This window comes from Puma concolor, chromosome E4, assembly GCF_028749965.1.
Source record: "Puma concolor isolate L17-30 chromosome E4, mPumCon1.1.hap2, whole genome shotgun sequence".
NCBI lineage: Eukaryota > Metazoa > Chordata > Mammalia > Carnivora > Felidae > Puma > Puma concolor.
This window is the reverse complement of record NC_141683.1, coordinates 28343680-28360219: the sequence shown is the minus strand read 5'-3', so window position 1 is coordinate 28360219 and position 16540 is coordinate 28343680. Positions and strand designations below refer to the sequence as shown.

Here is a 16540-nt window from a genome sequence, read left to right as displayed (position 1 = left end):
ACTCTGTAGTAAAATTTCCGTGTGGTAAGTAGAAAAAAAATAAAGCTGTATTGACGAGCTGATGCTAGGAATCCAATTAGGCTCATTCATTGGCTCGCATGTGCCTGTCAATCAATTACCTGTGATTCACATTTGTATCTCAGCAGAATCTGAAACTATTTAACTGGTTTTCATCCTTTGGAGTTGTGTACAAATAGTTGAGACCACACATGTCAGATCTTCGAATGCCAAATGTCTTCTGTACTTTCTTTTATTATCATCATAGTCTTTGCATCAAGATACATAGCAATGATAGCAGGTTTCTTTTTAAAGCTTAGTATTAAATATTAAATATCTTTCCCCATTTTAATTTTACATTACTCTGCCAAGAAAAAAACAAAATTAAAAGTCAAGTTACTTGAAGCCTGGACACACTTCCATGATTAGCCGGGCTATGTAAAAGTTGGTGGCTGTGTTCTTCCTGCTGTAAAAGCAGATCCAGGCCCTAGAAAGATGGGACCAGGTTCTAATTGTTTTTGAAAAGTGTGCTACAAAAATGGATGGCCTGTTATAAGCCAGGTTACAAAGTAAGGATGGGGGTAAGGAAGGGACATTTTCCTCCAGAAACAGGATTTCTGAAGAGTCCCAGTCCATCATTTTTTTCCCAAAATGGCTGGAGGAGGGGTAAAATCTCAACATGAGCTTCGAAGTCCTGTCTCTGTGAGGGGACGGTAGTTGCTTTGCCAACGAGGGGGACTGCTGAGGCGGGGCATGTCTGAGTCGGACCATCCCTACCCTCCTCAGCTAGGGAAATGGAGAGTCTGTTGCCCAGTGGCTGTGAAAGTGGGCTGAAGCTTGGTTGGTACTGAATTCTCTACGAGGTTTCTTCTAGAAACAGACAACTCAGACTCTTCCTCTCACATCAACAAAGAAGTTATTTTTAAAAGCACTTGGGAAGTTCCTCCTCCACCCCTCAGGTGGGAAGGCTCAGAGAAGGGAGTCATCAGTACAGCCCCCCTCCAGGCCGTAACGGAATTCTTGAAGGTTGGAGACCCCGTAGAAGTGGACAAAAGCTGCTGCCACCACCAGGACATGGAAAATCTGATGAGACTGGAACTGCAAGGGTAACAAGAGAAGAGCCTTTAGGACAGTGGCAAGGAGAGATTAGAAGTAAGTAGCAGAAAGCAGTCTCCTCCTTGAAAACATTTTTTTTTTTGTATCATAAAAGTGGTATTTGCGTTGCAGAAAAATTTTAAAAATCTTATCGGCGATATGTCAAAATGGTAACCTTGGTTACTTCCCTGCCACGTAAATATATGCACCCCCAAACACTACCCGATCTCCGTGTCTCTCACCGCCTTTTACTCAGACCTTTCACTGTGACTGCTCTCACTCACCATCACAGGCCCTTCTGGAAGAGTCATCTCTTACCCATATGTCAAATTTTCCAGGAAAGAAGCGCTCGGGAATTCGAGCAGCATAAAGGCCAGCTCCGGTGATGTACATCACAGCCATGAGGAAGAACCAGCCCATCTGGCCCACTGTGGTGGCCTTGACAAAGCCCTCAGCAATAGTAAAGTGCATGGTGGGCACAACACCGCTCAAGCCAAGTCCCAGGAACACCCCTGAATAAAGCAGAGAGACGACTGTCAAGCAAGGAAGCATCCACTACACGGAAGGCACTGTTGTCTTTCTCCGGAATTCAGATGTGTCGTATGACAATTACCTATCCTCCATGTTTAGGAAATTGAGCCCCTTGATGGATAACAGCAGACATTTCGTCAATATCCAGAATGGGAAGAAGGCTGTGTAAGTGCTAACATCGCTATTACCTTGTAAGGAGCACCAAGAGCAAATATCCCCCGTTCTTTACTATTTGTTAAGAAATGTGAAGCCTTACCAAAAAAAAAAAAAAGGGGGGGGGGTGGGAAGCGAGAGAGAGCAAAGGCCATATCTATCAAAGCCCTCTGATGGCTGACTCAGACACAGAGCCTAAATGGCAAGGCTTCAGGCAGATGGCTTGCAAGTCAGAGGGAAGTTGGGCACGTTTTCCATTAAGATCATAAAAGATTTAAGTAACAGAACTCTGAGCTCCTGGGTAGACAGACACACCTAGATCGGAAGTTGTCAAGGCTGCAGGGACACACGAGTAGGTTAAGAGGAAGGGAAGAATGGGTGTTTGTCTCCACACCACCACGCTACACATAACTGGAGGGCAGGGATGACCTTCTGCGTTTCTGTGGATGCCCTTGTTAAAGCACGGTGCCTTATTCTTTAACTTCTTTAACTTATTCTTTTAACTGAAGGTTAAAACACAGCAGACATGAAGTCCAAAGGGCCTAAAGACTAGCGGCAACTCGTGTGTTGCTTCCAGAATAAAGCTTAAAAGGGGGGTCCAGATGAGCCAACACAAAGATGTGTATGCTGATGGCTGCTACAGACGTTGTGACCAGTGTTTACGCTCAAGGTACTTTTTCGTTCACCAAACCCAGTCTTCCATTCCCTTAGGAAAAATAACTCCAGGTGTTTGAATTTTAATCCCTTGGTTTGAGTGCTTAGGACTCAGGTCATTAAAATGACCATGCTCTGTGCATCTTTTAGCTTTCTGAAACCAAATTTAAGAGTAGTCATTTTTATACTTGCAGTGGATTGATCAGCTTGGTGACCAGGTGTCCTGTTAGCTAGCATGCCCCTGAAATAGTCTGAAACATGGGGGAGAACTGAACTTTGAAAATCCACGGTGTTTTGAAGGTTAAACACAAGTCCGGGTTCAGCTGGGCGACCCAAACTGCAAACCACAGGGCCCACGGTTGAGCCTATTAGGCCCAAGGCCCAAATACAAATGAGGTTTACACTAGGGCTTCCTACCCACCTGCTCTTGTCTGCCGGTGCTTAGGAGTGGCAAACCGGTCCCACTGTGCCACAATGATGGCAGAGATGCCCAGGACACAGACGATGGAGAGGTAGATGAGCCGTGGCTGTGGGGAGCAGTAGAAGGAGTAATAGAGCCAGGGGACAAAGCTCCCCATAATCAGTAGAGCAATCCCTGAATAATCCAGTCTAAAAAAGAGCCACAAAAATGAAATGAATCAGTGGGAGAAAGGAAGACATCCTATGGCTTGTTTAACTTGTTCTTTCTGTTCACCTGATCCCAGATCTGACCATTCTGTCACCCTCATTTCCCATACAATCCCATACATACATTTCCCATACAATCCTGTATCCTGGATCAAACACCCACCAGGTCAAGCACGTCTGTTTTGCAATGGAAAAGTTTCTGCGAACCCCTGATCACAGGACTTCATCCCTTCCCTCAGTTGTGGGCAGCCATATCTCCCCCTAGTGGATACTTCGATTTAGGAGTTCTGTCACAATTCCCTGATTCCCAGCTTTCCATTCACAAAGGGCTCTGAATGTCCTCCCTTCAGTTCTGATTAAGTTGAGTTCCTAAAACAAAACCCTTAAATTGGGAGCATTCTTAAGAGGTACTGTTTTGACTTAGTCGACTTTTTTAACGATAAAAATGTATTCCTGTTACCAGTGTTACAGGAAAAACAAAACAACCCACCATCACAACCAAAACCACCACCACCACCAAGCAAATAAACAGAACTCTGGGGGGGCGCCTGGGTGGCTCAGTCGGTTGAGGGTCCAACTTCGGCTCAGGTCATGATCTCGGGGGTTCGTGAGTTCGAGCCCCGTGTCGCGGGCTCTGTGCCGACAGCTCAGAGCCCGGAGCCTGCTTGGGATTCTGTGTCTCCCTCTCTCTCTGCCTCTCCTCCGCTCACGCTCTGTCTCTCTCTGTCTCTCAAAAATGAATAAACATTGAAAAAAAATTAAAAACACAAAAACAACAAACAGAACTCCGGGCGCAGCATTGGGGAATATGAAAAACATTAGATGAGGGGCATCTGGGGCTGCCAGAGTGCCTGGGCAGCACAGATAAGCTTAACTTGACTGGTGGGTAGGAACGCTGGCAGAATGAAGCATGGAACACTGCCACACCCTGCCGGGCCAACAGGAAGGCCAGATAGTACTGGGCACATGCTCGAAGAGCAGCCCACTGGCACCCCAAGTTTACAAAAGGACAGCGCTGCACGGGTAAAAAATATGTTCCACACTCGGGTTCTATCAGTTGCGGAGGCTGTGGGGCATTTTTCCACGAAGGATTTAAGAGAAAACCTGTACCACCCTACTATGCCCACAAAATAGAAAGCCTTTCCCCTGGCCCGTCAATCAGGGAACCTTCGGGAGTTATTGGCGTTTCCACTACCCAGTCAGCCCTCCAGTCACAAGACGTTGACAGTCGCATGTGGTCTTTCCCTCCTGACGTTCTTTCAACTCACTTGGAAAAAGTCCGAGAGACTTTCTCTGAATGACAATAGACGGTGTGAAAGAGCCAGGAGAAGCTGAGACAGAGCACTGCACCCAGAAAGAACATCCCAAAAACCACCTTCTCCTGTAGAGGGGCCATGAAGTACATATTTGGTCTGAGCATGGTCAAGATTCCCAAAAAGAGAAACAGCACAAAACCTGCAGGAGGGAAAAGAAAAAAAAAAAAAAAAAGCCTAAGGAAAAAGAGAGTACGTGCACTTTTTTTTTTTGAAATACCAGCATTTTGGGGCGCCTGGGTGGCGCAGTCGGTTAAGCGTCCGACTTCAGCCAGGTCACGATCTCGCGGTCCGTGAGTTCGAGCCCCGCGTCAGGCCCTGAGCTGATGGCTCGGAGCCTGGAGCCTGTTTCCGATTCTGTGTCTCCCTCTCTCTCTGCCCCTCCCCCATTCATGCTCTGTCTCTCTCTGTCCCAAAAATAAATAAACGTTGAAAAAAAAAAAAAAAAAAGAAATACCAGCATTTTGTTTTGACAGCAGGAATTTATGAACTCGAAGGGTCTGCCTCCATCGAGGACAGTTCTGCCAGGGATCACATGAGAACATCTAGTTCTAATTTCTTTTCCGGGTTCTAGGCCTTCCTCCTCTCGTCTCAGAGATCATGATCGAGGATCAATCCATCAGAATAGCTTTGCCCTTTTTCCTACCCATGGACAAAGGCTATACAATCCCTTGAGATTTGAGAAGACAAAAATAATGGGTATTTCCCCCACCCAGATCACTCACCAAGCAGATGGGTCCAGATGTTGCCAGTTTCTGTATGGATGCGGAAAATGCTCTTGAAGCAAGCCCGGAAGGAGGGCATCGGCGGTCTGTGGCCATGTAGCAGGTAGTCATTGTCCTTCAGCCAGTCGGGGAGTACGTCATATGGGATGACCCTCCAGCGTCCCTCCCAGACCTGGAATACATACACACTCTCTAAGAAGGGTCCCAAAGGAGGCCAGTCTTCCCCGGCACAAGGGGCGAAGGACAGCCAGTCTAGGAGAATGTAAAGCATGCTTTGGGTGGTCCTAGGTAACAGGGAATCAGCCAAGACAGAGTATCAATGAGGCTATCACAGTACTGTGTATCTCGACCAATTTTTGTTAATGCCTTTGTTCTTCGTTCTGTTAGTTTATCTGGATGTGCTTTAGATTAAGCGTATCTCAATCTTTAAAATTTCAAAATTAATACAGTGAGTGAAAACAAAGAAATAGAAATGAAATATATGGTTTCAAAAAACATACTTTTTTTGCCCTCCTCTGCTCCTCTACTCCAGGGGATTCTGGTTGACCCCTGCTCGATCCTTTCCCCCCAGTAGATTCTAAGTCCTCCTTAGGTTGAGACTGTGTCTTTTTAGAGCAGTGATTCTTAACCCAGGGCACAAGGACAATGGACAGAATCCAGGGAGTGGATGGAAATTTGGATGGGAAGAAATTATTTTTATTTTCACTCACCTCTAACTGAAATCTAACGTTTCTTTCAATTATAAATGTGAACAACAAAGCCCAGTAGTTCTAGACCTTTTGACTGTCACCCACAGAAATCATAGATATTTTCATACATTAGCTTTGCAGATACCAAAATATTGTTATTCTTCACCGCTTAGAAATTATAAATTTAAATAAAATACGTTATCATTTTCCATGAATGCATATTTAATGTGTTCGTAAAGGAGGCCCACATGAAAATTTTAAGTTTTAAAAATTAAAAAATTCTGATGACTGCCAAAGGGATCCATGGCCAAAAAAAAAAAAAAAAAAAACCAAGAAGCTAAGAACTTCTGTTTTAGAATATATTTTGAACAACGTCTAACATGGTAGGCAATACAGATTCAGGCATAAAAGTTCTTCAATCCAATGCACGTTTGCCAGCTGGGAGCATCCCCAGGAAGCCTGCCGTCCTTCTCCTTCCAGAACAGAACCCAGCGGGCTGTACCTTATACACAAACTCCTCCATCTTCTCCATGGCATGGTGGGCTTGCAGGGGAAGTGTCAGTACCCGCACTTCCTCCTCCTCTTCCTGGGGCACTGGGCATGCTTGCTCTTCTTCAGCCTGTAGGGGAAAAAAAAAAAAACCCAAAACCCCAAAAAACAATCCTAAGAGTCATCTCATAAATGGTGCTATTCCAGATCAGAAAGATCCAGAGAAACCCAAGCTGAACGCTTTCTGCCTAGCTTCTCTCCTATACATAGGGCCTTGCGGCTTTTTTCTCTAAAAACATGACAGTGAGTTTATAACACTACAGTTCAAGCTTTATTAATACTTGGTACAGGCTGGGGTGGATGCTCAATTCAGCAGGCAGGAGACAGACTGACGGGGGCTGACATCGAAGCGATACCGGATTGGCACGTCAGTCCTACCTGTTCTTTAGGTCGGGACAGCCCATCCTTACCTCTTGGACAGTGGTTCTCAACTGTCCCCCATTTCCCAAATGTTTCTCTATTCCAGACCACTGAATTCTCAAAACAATGGAAAAGACAGAGTTGCAGAGATTCCCTTAACAATTTAAATCTGTTCCTAGTTCCCTGTGCACTGACTCTGGGGATTACATCATGACGGAAACTTTGTATTCCTAGCAGCTCCCAGAGGTGTCAGGGCCTCCAAACTTGGTTCTGTAGAAAGCAGCAGCACTGAGTCCCGTACCCCAAGGAACCTTGACATAAAACTTGCACACGGGTGAGCACTCCCCTATCAGGGAGAGAGACTTTTCTCTCAGTCCCAAGGCTCCAAACCATGGAGATGGAAAGCCTGGAGGTTCAGCTCCTTCTCTGGGCTATTCTCTTTCTCTCTCCTGTTGATGGGCCCTGGGAAACAAATGGTCCCTCTTAAACTTTGTGATGTAGATTCCTGTTTGCCTACCCCAATGTCCATTCTCTCTCTCTTCCTCAGTAAAAAGGTCCTTGGTTTTACGCAGGGTGGCAATGTTACTGTGATTTTACGCAGGCCGAGTGAAGAGGTCTAAAGTCCAGTGCAGCTGAATAGAATGATGTAACTAAGTTCTGGCCTATGGGCTGTAAATGGAAGTGTTGTGAGGTACTTCCAGAAAGGGTGGGCCCTTCTCCTTTTTCCCCTTACTCATTTTTGAGAGTAGTGAGCAAGAGAGCGAGCAGGGGAGGGGCAGAGAGAGAAGGAGATAGAGAATCCCAAGCAGGCTCCGCGTGGTCAGTGCAGAGCCCTATGTGGGGCTTGAACTCACTACTGTGAGATCACGACCTGAGCCGAAATCAAGAATCGGACGCTTAACCGACTGAGCCACCCAGGCGCCCCCTTCCCCCTTCCTCTTTTGTAGTGGCTCGTAGGTGGATGTGATGGGTAACATTAAGAATGAAGGAGGAGGGCACCTGGGTGGCTCAGTCGGTTGGGCGTCCGACTTTGGCTCAGGTCATGATCTCACGGTTCGTGGGTTCGAGCCCCGCATCGGGCTCTGTGCTGACAGCTCGGAGCCTGGAGCCTGCTTCAGATTCTGTGCCTCCCTCTCTCTCTGCCCCAACCCACTCGCATTCTGTCTCTGTCTCTCTCAAAAATAAATAAACATTAAAAAAATAATAAAGAAAAAAAAGATACGGATAATACAGTATGATAAGGACTGGGATAGAGATACTCCCAGGGTGCTATGGTTCCGCCTTTGGGGAGAGAGGGGAGATCGTAAAAAAGTGGAGACTGACACAGGCCTAATGAGAGGTTCTGATCAAAAGAATGACTCCTGGGACGACAACTTACTTTGGTTGGGTTGGCAATGACCCGTTTGCCCTTCTCTTCTAGCAGGGGTCCCAGTTCAGCCAGCTCCACCGTGTCCGTTTCCCTGTTACTGGCAGGAGCCCCATTGCCCTGTGCCACCACAGATCCTTTGTGAGAAGACATCTGGCTGGTACCTCAATCCCCTGCAGCTTCAGCTTGGGGATAGGTTGGGGTCTCTCAGCCCCAGGGGGCAGAGATCTCCCTGTGGTGGTAAACACTAAAAGCAAACACAAACATGAAGGGTATTGAGAATTGATTCCTCTTACAGTTTCATATCCGTGAGTCGACACTGAGTAAGACACAGCTAATCAATGCACATCCTGTCTCCAATTCTGAAGGCCAGTTAACTGCTAAATTCAAATCCATTCCTTGTTCTCCCTCTTTAATATTAGTCTTTACTCAGAACTTCACTAAGCTGACAGATAAGGTTGAAAATGTAACATCTGGTTGCTTGTCTTCAAAGGATCTGTGGTTATGGTACCAAACTGTCACCAAGAAAATCAGCTACTCACCTGCAACCCCCTCCCACAAGTGTGGAGCCCATTTACTGAGGAGAGTCTAGCCTACCATTCCCAAAGCTATTCTGCCCAAGAAACACTTGGTTCTGAGAATGAGGAGCAAAAATACGAAGCCAGCCCCTGGCTGTAATTACAGTTGGCCCTTGAACAACACGGGTTTGAACTGCATGGGTCCACTTATATGCAGATTTTCCTCAGTACATATATGTACAGTAATGTGAATGTAAATATATTTTCTCTTCCTCATGATTGTCTTAATATCATTTTCTTTTTTCCAGCTTACTATATTGCAAGAATACAGCATATACTACATATAACATACAAAATATGTGTTAATCAACTGTTTATTGGTAAGACTTCTGGTCAACAGTAGGCTATTAGTAGTTAACTTCTGGGGAAGTCAAAAGTTATTATGTGGATTGTCAACTGTGCAGGGGTCAGTGCCCCTAACCTCTGTGTTGTTCAAGGGTCATCTATACTTCAAGACCACCCGAGCCGTAGAAATAAATTAAATGCCAACTGAACTCAGTTGGGCTTTATCTACAAATGCTCTGACACACGTGCCTTGCATGCAGAAGGAACTTGGTTGAGAGCTAGAGGCCCGGGGGTTAATTTCTCTGCGATGTCTACTAATTCCATTGCAGGATTATAGCCTGGGTTCAACATTTGTATAACAAGCTTTCATCACAATCTCTCCTTAAAGCAAGCAATAACTTACCTGGAAGCAGGAAGTTGAAGACAAGGAGGCAGCCCCAGCCTTGCCCTTTGCCACACACATACCAAACAACCGGCTCAGCAAGAGCTTGTCCCCACCACCACTGCTCATCATCTAAGCGCCACTCAAATTAGTCTTTCAGAAACTAGAGACAGGCACACAAATCCTTAACCAGAGAAACCTAGAACTCAGTTTTCTAGGAAAAACTTCAAACACTTGAGGTTCTCCTGAGTTGGACTTCAGGGAGTAGTCTTTCAATCAGGCCTCAGGGAGATGAAAATATGAAAATGATATCGAAAAAGAGAGGAAAAGTGCCCAAAGATGTCCGCCATCTTGTAAATTACTAGTCGAACCCCTCCCCCCACAACAAAGGAGTTTATTACTCCTAGCAATAGTAATCACCAGCATATTCGCATTTTTATGCACTGGTTATCCAAACCCAATAACCACAGGGCCAAACAATACCTGCACAGGGAGTGGGTTGCACTACCAGAGAGGAAATTTAAGCTTAGGGAATCCAACCCTTTTATAATAGGCAGTAATCACCACTGCCTGTGAGAGACACTGTATCTATCTCCCACTGCTGTTCACTATATAAACATCTTTGATATCTTTTTTTGTTTCAAGTTTTTATTTAAATCCCGTGTGTGTGTGTGTGTGTGTGTGTGTGTGTGTGTGTGTGTGTGGTGTGTTTTTAAACACCTTTGATATCTGTCAGTTCTCTTTTCATCCAAGACCGATTACAGTTCCTTCTCGGGGATTACAATTGGATATATGTCGTCAGATGAGGGCAGTCCTCAGGTTTCAAAAGTCATGCTATGCTCAACTCACAAGCACAGCTGACAGCGACAGGCAAGTCGAGTTCAAGACAGCAAACAGTAACTCACTGTACAGCAGACCTTTATATGGTGTCAACACATAGACAGTTTTTCTTCCGTGAAATGCGCAAGATTCTGACAAGACAGACGCCAGCCCGCAGCCATAGCGAACAACTGAGCCCAAGGTGAACAGGAAACCGAAGGCCCCTAAAAACCTCAGGAAATAGGCAATCCACATAAGAAACACTGGGAAATCTTTTTCAATAGGTTGACCGCAAAACATATTTCCTCAGAGTGAATAAACAGCTTTCCTCAGAAATAATTTATACAAGAGGAAAAAAAAAGTTTTGGGCCCTTTGGAGAGGTCCGAATAGGGGAATACACTTAGCTTAAAACACTGCTGCCAGCACTTTAGAGGCAGGCCACCAAGGCAAAAGAGAGAAAGAAAGAAAGAAAGAAAGAAAGAAAGAAAGAAAGAAAGAAAGAAAGAAAGAAAGAAAGAAAGAAAGAAAAAGAAAATACTCAGGTTCTGTGATATGTACCCTTGATTTTGGTCAGAACCTATACAGTATTTCAAAGTGAATGAATGAATAGGGCAGCATTCTAGTCGGCAAGCATATGACTTATTAGCTTCTTGTCATTAGCTAAGGGTTTATGTACTTTTTCTTGTGCTTGTGGGGCTTTCTCCTTTTCCTCAGAGTAAGCCAATACATTCACTGAATATTTAACAAATATATTTAGCACTAGCACCCTAAGGTATTCTAAGGTACTGTGCAAAATACCCAGTTGAACAAGTGTCTTCAAAGAGCCTTTAACCAGATGGCACAAGGTCATTTGTGACATGTACAAAATCAGCGATACAATTTCACTGTTCCAGGAGGGCAGTGGAGGGAGAGAACACATAACCTAGGATGGCCACACACTAAATTCAGTTATTTCAAATGCTGTGTAACTATTTCACTTGAGGCAATGAGAATAATATAGGCAAACGTTTAAGTTGGGCAGTTAGGGTGAGAGACCCAATGCAGAATCCAGCTTGATATTCATTTCCTCATTTGACCTGCAAAGTTTTTATACCCTCAAGTCTAATGTTCTCCTAGGATGATCTCTGTCTCTTGGCCATCATTAGTCTTTTCGCTTTCAGTCCAAATCACTCTCTGTTAATTCTTCTGATTTCCCTCTAGCTCCTCTGTCACTAGCTCCTACACCTCCCCTCAGCGTTGTCTTCTAGGCCCAGAGTCACTAAACGTAACAGACATCCTAGTTAACTCACAAACCAGCCATCAGCTGCAACTCATCATACAAGATACGGCATCATGCATCATGTAAAGTACATACAAGGGAGGTCAATGGAGATCACATCATCATAGTGAGCAAAGTCCATTGTCCGGTTTGGTCTTGTAAACTGTAGCAACACAGAGACAGGAAAGGGAGAGATAGGGATCGGAGGTCTGGCAAGAGAGGAGAGCAAATAACACTAGGACCTGGAAATATAACTTCTGATAGGGTGACCACTCATGAACAACTGGGGATGGTTACAAGCAAGTGTTTTTGTCTCTATTGTATAGAATCAGCATAAACCCTTAAGGCCTCAGGACTGATTCTGAGAACACTCAGGAGCATCAAATATACTTCAGCTTTCTGCCAGCTTTCTACATCCTTATGTATGTTAGAGGAAATACATTTCCCCTCAAACTCGCCACACCCAATATAGCAAATTATAACTGGGCCTAACTCCACTGAGTGCATTTTTGATGGGATTTCTTCAATTCAAGCTAATAAAATCTTTACCACTAAGCTTTCCAACTGGATAAACCTATGATATTAGAGAATAAAGCTGTGGAGGCAGGGAGGTGTTTGTGCTCCTATAAATAAGATAATCCTGTGCCACACTTGGGAAAGAACTGATTCTTAATCACCGGCCAGTTCTAGCTACAGTTTGTATCCCTCACAGTTTCTGGAGACATTTATTCTGTGAGCCAGTTCTGTGAACCAGTTTCCCTCCTTCCCTGGAGTCAAAGGCATAAAGCTTCTTCTGGGAATTTTTAATCTAGAGTCCCCGGACCCTTAGAAATTCTGTGGATAGGCATGGGTAGGCTCTCTCTATGTCTGCCCGACTCTACTGTTCTAAAGCAAGATTAGTCTAGCAGTAAAGTCAAAGAACACAGCCATCTTCTCGATGCACGCCTCTGTTAGAGGTGGTTTCACAACTGTTGGGGGGAAAATGAGTCAAGGCCAAGGCCTATGTTTGAAAATCACCAAATTGCAGTAATGGTGCCTTGGCTTTCTCACGGGATGCTAAGTGTCACTGACTTAGAGTCTGAAGTAGAACATCACAATCTAACTTCCTTTGTAGCTCTTCTCCAGCTAGCCCAACAGAAGGAGTCGTTTTGATCCCAAACAGAGACAGAGAACCTTCTTCAAATGCCATGACAAAAAAAAAAAAAAAAAAAAAAAGTACACAGGCTTATGGAGTTGTATGCCAGTCCCTGTTTTGAATACCTGGCTTTCAGATACATGGGCGATACAGTTATACATCGCAGCAGTCACTTTACAAGGTGTACCTCAGAAGCCCCAACCTAGATGCATGCCTAAAACTCAATCAGTCGGAACTGGTTTGCCTACAGGGCACGTTCAAGGATCCTTTCAATCTAAGATAACTACAAACTTTATAAACATTAATCATGCCAACGTTTCTGAGCAGGAAAAGGGGATTAACTTTGAGCACAGTGAGAGGAACAAACTCCGGTGGGCAACATTAGAGATAAACGGACATTAAGGGAAAAATGTAATGACTTTGATGAGTATCCATACTAGGAAAAAAACAAACAAAAACAAACACCATAATTAATAAAGCTTCTGGGTTTAAGGATGACTGTTTAGTTCACCAGTGTGATTACAGGTAGATGGGACAGGATAATATAGCAAGAGTGTTAAAGAGTTTCAGTGTGGCTTTATAGTATAGGAGTCAAAGGAAATTTCCTAGGCAAACAGAGAACAAACTTAACTGGCCTAGAAAGAAGCACAAACTCTATTCTTTCTCCATCTGACAATATCTATTGATTATTTACAATGTACATGGCACTGTGGCTACAGAGATAAGGCAAAGGAGCATTAGAGGCCTAACATGGTTGCTGACCTCTATTTTAAGAGGGGGCAATAATTTTTGTTTTCTACTAACATCCCTACAAGGCCAAACATCAGTAAATGCTGGAGGAGAAGTTCAGAAGAAAAGTTCAACTTTAGTTGGAACGATCAGGAAAGGTTTTGTGGAAGATTTTAAGGAAGTATCTTGATAGGTAAAGATGGGACTAGTGGCCATTCCAGAAGCACACCTGGTATGAACCAAAGCAGGCTTGAAAGAACATAGTGCCCAGGGCAGTGAATAATCCATTTTTCTATAAGGGAATCTTCCAAAGGCAAAATGAGGCCAGACTGAAAAAACTGAAGATAGCCTAAAAGCCTACTTAAGGTGGTACACTTTACCCATTCGCAATGGTGAGCCTAGTGATCCTTTCCTACTTGCAGGCAGAGTGGTCATTTATTTTTTAAATCCCTTCAGAATCATGTAAATTTTTTGGCCACTGAGAACAGAAGGCTTTCAGATTCTACTCTGCAATTAGGTATATTCTGTGGAGGTCTACCTTAAAACCAAAGCTTTGAAGACCTAAAATCTCAAACAGGAGATGGCATACATCGATGTGAGATTTCTGAGGTAATAAAATTCCGTTTTCCCCCAGTTTGGATTTTGCTCACATTTCAGCTTTTAGGATTACCTTAAATAAAGGTAAATTGTCCACTAATCTCCCTTTCTCTCCCAAGTCGAGGTGGGGACACTGTTACGGTTCGATCTGCCAAGGACTTGTGGTCGAGGACCCTGGGGGCTGCCCCTGCCACCAAAGGCTGAGAGAGGTGGTTCTGCGACCCAAGCCCGCACCCCCCACTCCCCACTTGCCTGGCGCAGCGGCCTTGGGAGCCGGCTTAGCTCTGGCCTGGCCCGTCTCGATACAGGGCCGGAATCCAGACGTCTCGACCTCCCACCGGGGCTGGGAAGACTCGGCACTCACCGGGACTGTGGCAGTCGGGAGAAAGTCGGAGGACGAGCAGCCCACCCGCCCTTAAATTGTAGTGGAGGCCGCCTCGGAGGCGGCGCGAAGTGGGAGGGGCCGGAAATGTTTACAACCCCGATCGCAGAGTAGCCGGGAGGCGCGGCCGGCTCCTGGGTGGGGGTCTCGAGACACTTGGGGCTTCTGGGCAAGTCAGTCCCAAGGGCTGTCCCAGCCTCAGGCCTGCGCCGAGGCTCCCGGGGGTTCCTGAGCTGCGGCCGATCCCCGCACACCCGTTCGCCGCAGCAGCCGGGGGGAACTTACGGCCGGCAGGCGGGCTCTGCTGGGGGCCGCGATCCCCGGCGCTACATCCCGCGGCGCTGGAGGCGGCCTGCGGCCGAGCGGCCCCGGATCTTCAGCGCCTTCCCCGCGCCGGAAGGGGCGCGCGACCACTCGGCGTCACCTCCGTGGCCGCGTCACCTCCTCTCGGGTGCTCCCTCCTCCTCCTGACAGGCATTCCTCCCGCAGTTCCAATCACAGGCCCTGTCCCCTCGGCCACGCCTCCCGCTCGCGGGGTGCCGCCCCATCCGACCTGGCCCCGCCCCCTACGCGGCAGGCCCCACCTGCGAGGCCCTGTTTCCCGCGGCAGGCCCCGCCCCCTCGCTCCGCTCCAATCATGAACTCCTCCTCTAAAAGGACCACACCTCCAAGTCACTAACTGGAGCACGTGATAGAGAAGGAATTTCAGGGAATTAGACCGAGCCCTGCGAAGGAATGCCAAATTCCCTACCGTGCACCTTGTTCACTAAATTGGGAAAGTCCCTCCACTTCATCTGTTACCATTGCCAGTCATTTTATCTCCGAAAACACTTAGTTCCTTCTTCAATCTCATGGTCCCTCCCTCCAATCCACAGATATTTATTGAAGCGCTTATCATGTGCTAGCACTGGGCTAGACTTAATTTTGGTTAGTTATTTCTGTTTGGAAACAGCGGAATTGTTTCTAAATAGTCTTGCTTGACGGCTCCCTGCTCCAGCTCCGTGTTCTCATATTGCAGCCAGAGTGGTGGCGCCAGAATGCATGTCGGGAGACTATTGGATGGTGCAGCCCTCATCTGAATCACAGAAGGCAGAAACTTTGAGGAACTGTAAGTCAGTTCTCTCAATTCTCCCAAGGATAGTACATAGCTGGTGCTATTCTAGATGCTGAGAGAGAAGGTAATTTATTACAACCTTACATGGATGCCTAAAGCCAGTGGGATGAAATCTTTCGGTGCTGGTAAAAGCATGGGCTCAGGAGTCGGATAGAACCAAGTTTCGGGCCCTGACCAGCTTATGATCTTTAGGATGTTACTGAACCCCTCCAAATAAGAATGATCTCATCTGGAAAATGGCAATAAAATAGTGCTATTTCAGGGGCGCCTGGCTGGCTCAGTCAGTGGAGCACACAACTCTTGATCTCTGGGTTGTGAGTTCAAGCCCCACATTGGCTGTAGAGATTACTTAAAAAAAAAAAAAAAATCTTAAAAACATAGTGCTATGTCACTGGCTCTTGGATAGGATTAAACAAGATAATTTATGGAGGCTCTTAGTGTGATTCCTGGCAAAAGGTGAATGCTTCATAAATGTTAGCTATGTGTTGCCCACAGAACCTCAGAAACTTCCATTGTTCACAGGATTTTTTTTAAGTCTATTTATTTTTGAGGGAGAGAGAATCCAAAGCAGGCTCCATGCTCTCAGCACAGAGCCTGACAAAGGGCTTGATACCACCAATCATGAGACCAGGACCTGAGCTGAAGTCCAGAGCCAGCCGCCCCCACAGCATTGAGTTTTAAATCTCTTCCTGGTAGTGTTACAAAGGCCTTTCTCAGCTGGCTCTCACCTACTCTCAGAACTCTTCCTCCTGTATTTTCCTTCTGGCATTTAGGCCTCAAAGAACTTCTCCTAGTTCTCCAAATGTGAACTTCTCTTTCATTCCTCCAGCCTTCTTCAAATGCTGATCCTTCTGCTAGATTGCCCTTCCCCCCATTCTCTGCTGCAAGATCCAAGCAATTTACAATGCTCAGTTCTGGGTTTGCCTTTGGACTGAGACAATCCTAGGTTCACATTCTGGCTCTGCCAGCCACTGACCGACTTTGACTTTTGGCAAATCCTTAATCTTAGACTCACAGGATTATCATAAGGATTAAATTATATAGACGAGTACTTTGCACAGTATCTGTTACATAGCTAACTCAAAAATGTCTCTCTCTTCTCTGAATCTTTTCCAAAACCTTCCCATCTGCACCTTGTATCTCTACTATGCTATTAATCACACTGCACACAGTGTTATAATGTTTATCACTTGCCTATCTT

At 45.7% G+C, this 16540-nt stretch overlaps 1 protein-coding gene across 5 annotated transcripts; it reads right to left on the bottom strand.

Moving 5' to 3' along the window:
• Positions 1-215: 215 nt before the first annotated feature.
• On the bottom strand, positions 216-14681 carry ADIPOR1 (adiponectin receptor 1). 5 transcript variants are annotated; one of them, XM_086694300.1, is made up of 9 exons: positions 14511-14681; positions 14096-14212; positions 8072-8306; positions 6287-6403; positions 5096-5267; positions 4326-4512; positions 2852-3039; positions 1411-1604; positions 216-1095 (listed from the first exon to the last, which is right to left on the bottom strand). In XM_086694300.1, exons 3-9 carry the CDS (start codon positions 8210-8212, stop codon positions 967-969), a joined length of 1128 nt encoding a protein of 375 aa, XP_086550426.1. In that variant the 5' UTR covers positions 8213-8306; positions 14096-14212; positions 14511-14681; the 3' UTR covers positions 216-966. The 5 variants fall into 5 exon arrangements, with proteins under 5 accessions (XP_086550426.1, XP_086550428.1, XP_086550427.1 ...); XM_086694302.1 differs by lacking the exon at positions 14096-14212 and adding an exon at positions 11479-11545; XM_086694301.1 differs by lacking the exon at positions 14511-14681 and adding an exon at positions 11479-11545 and having other exon boundaries at positions 14096-14492.
• Positions 14682-16540: the final 1859 nt, after the last annotated feature.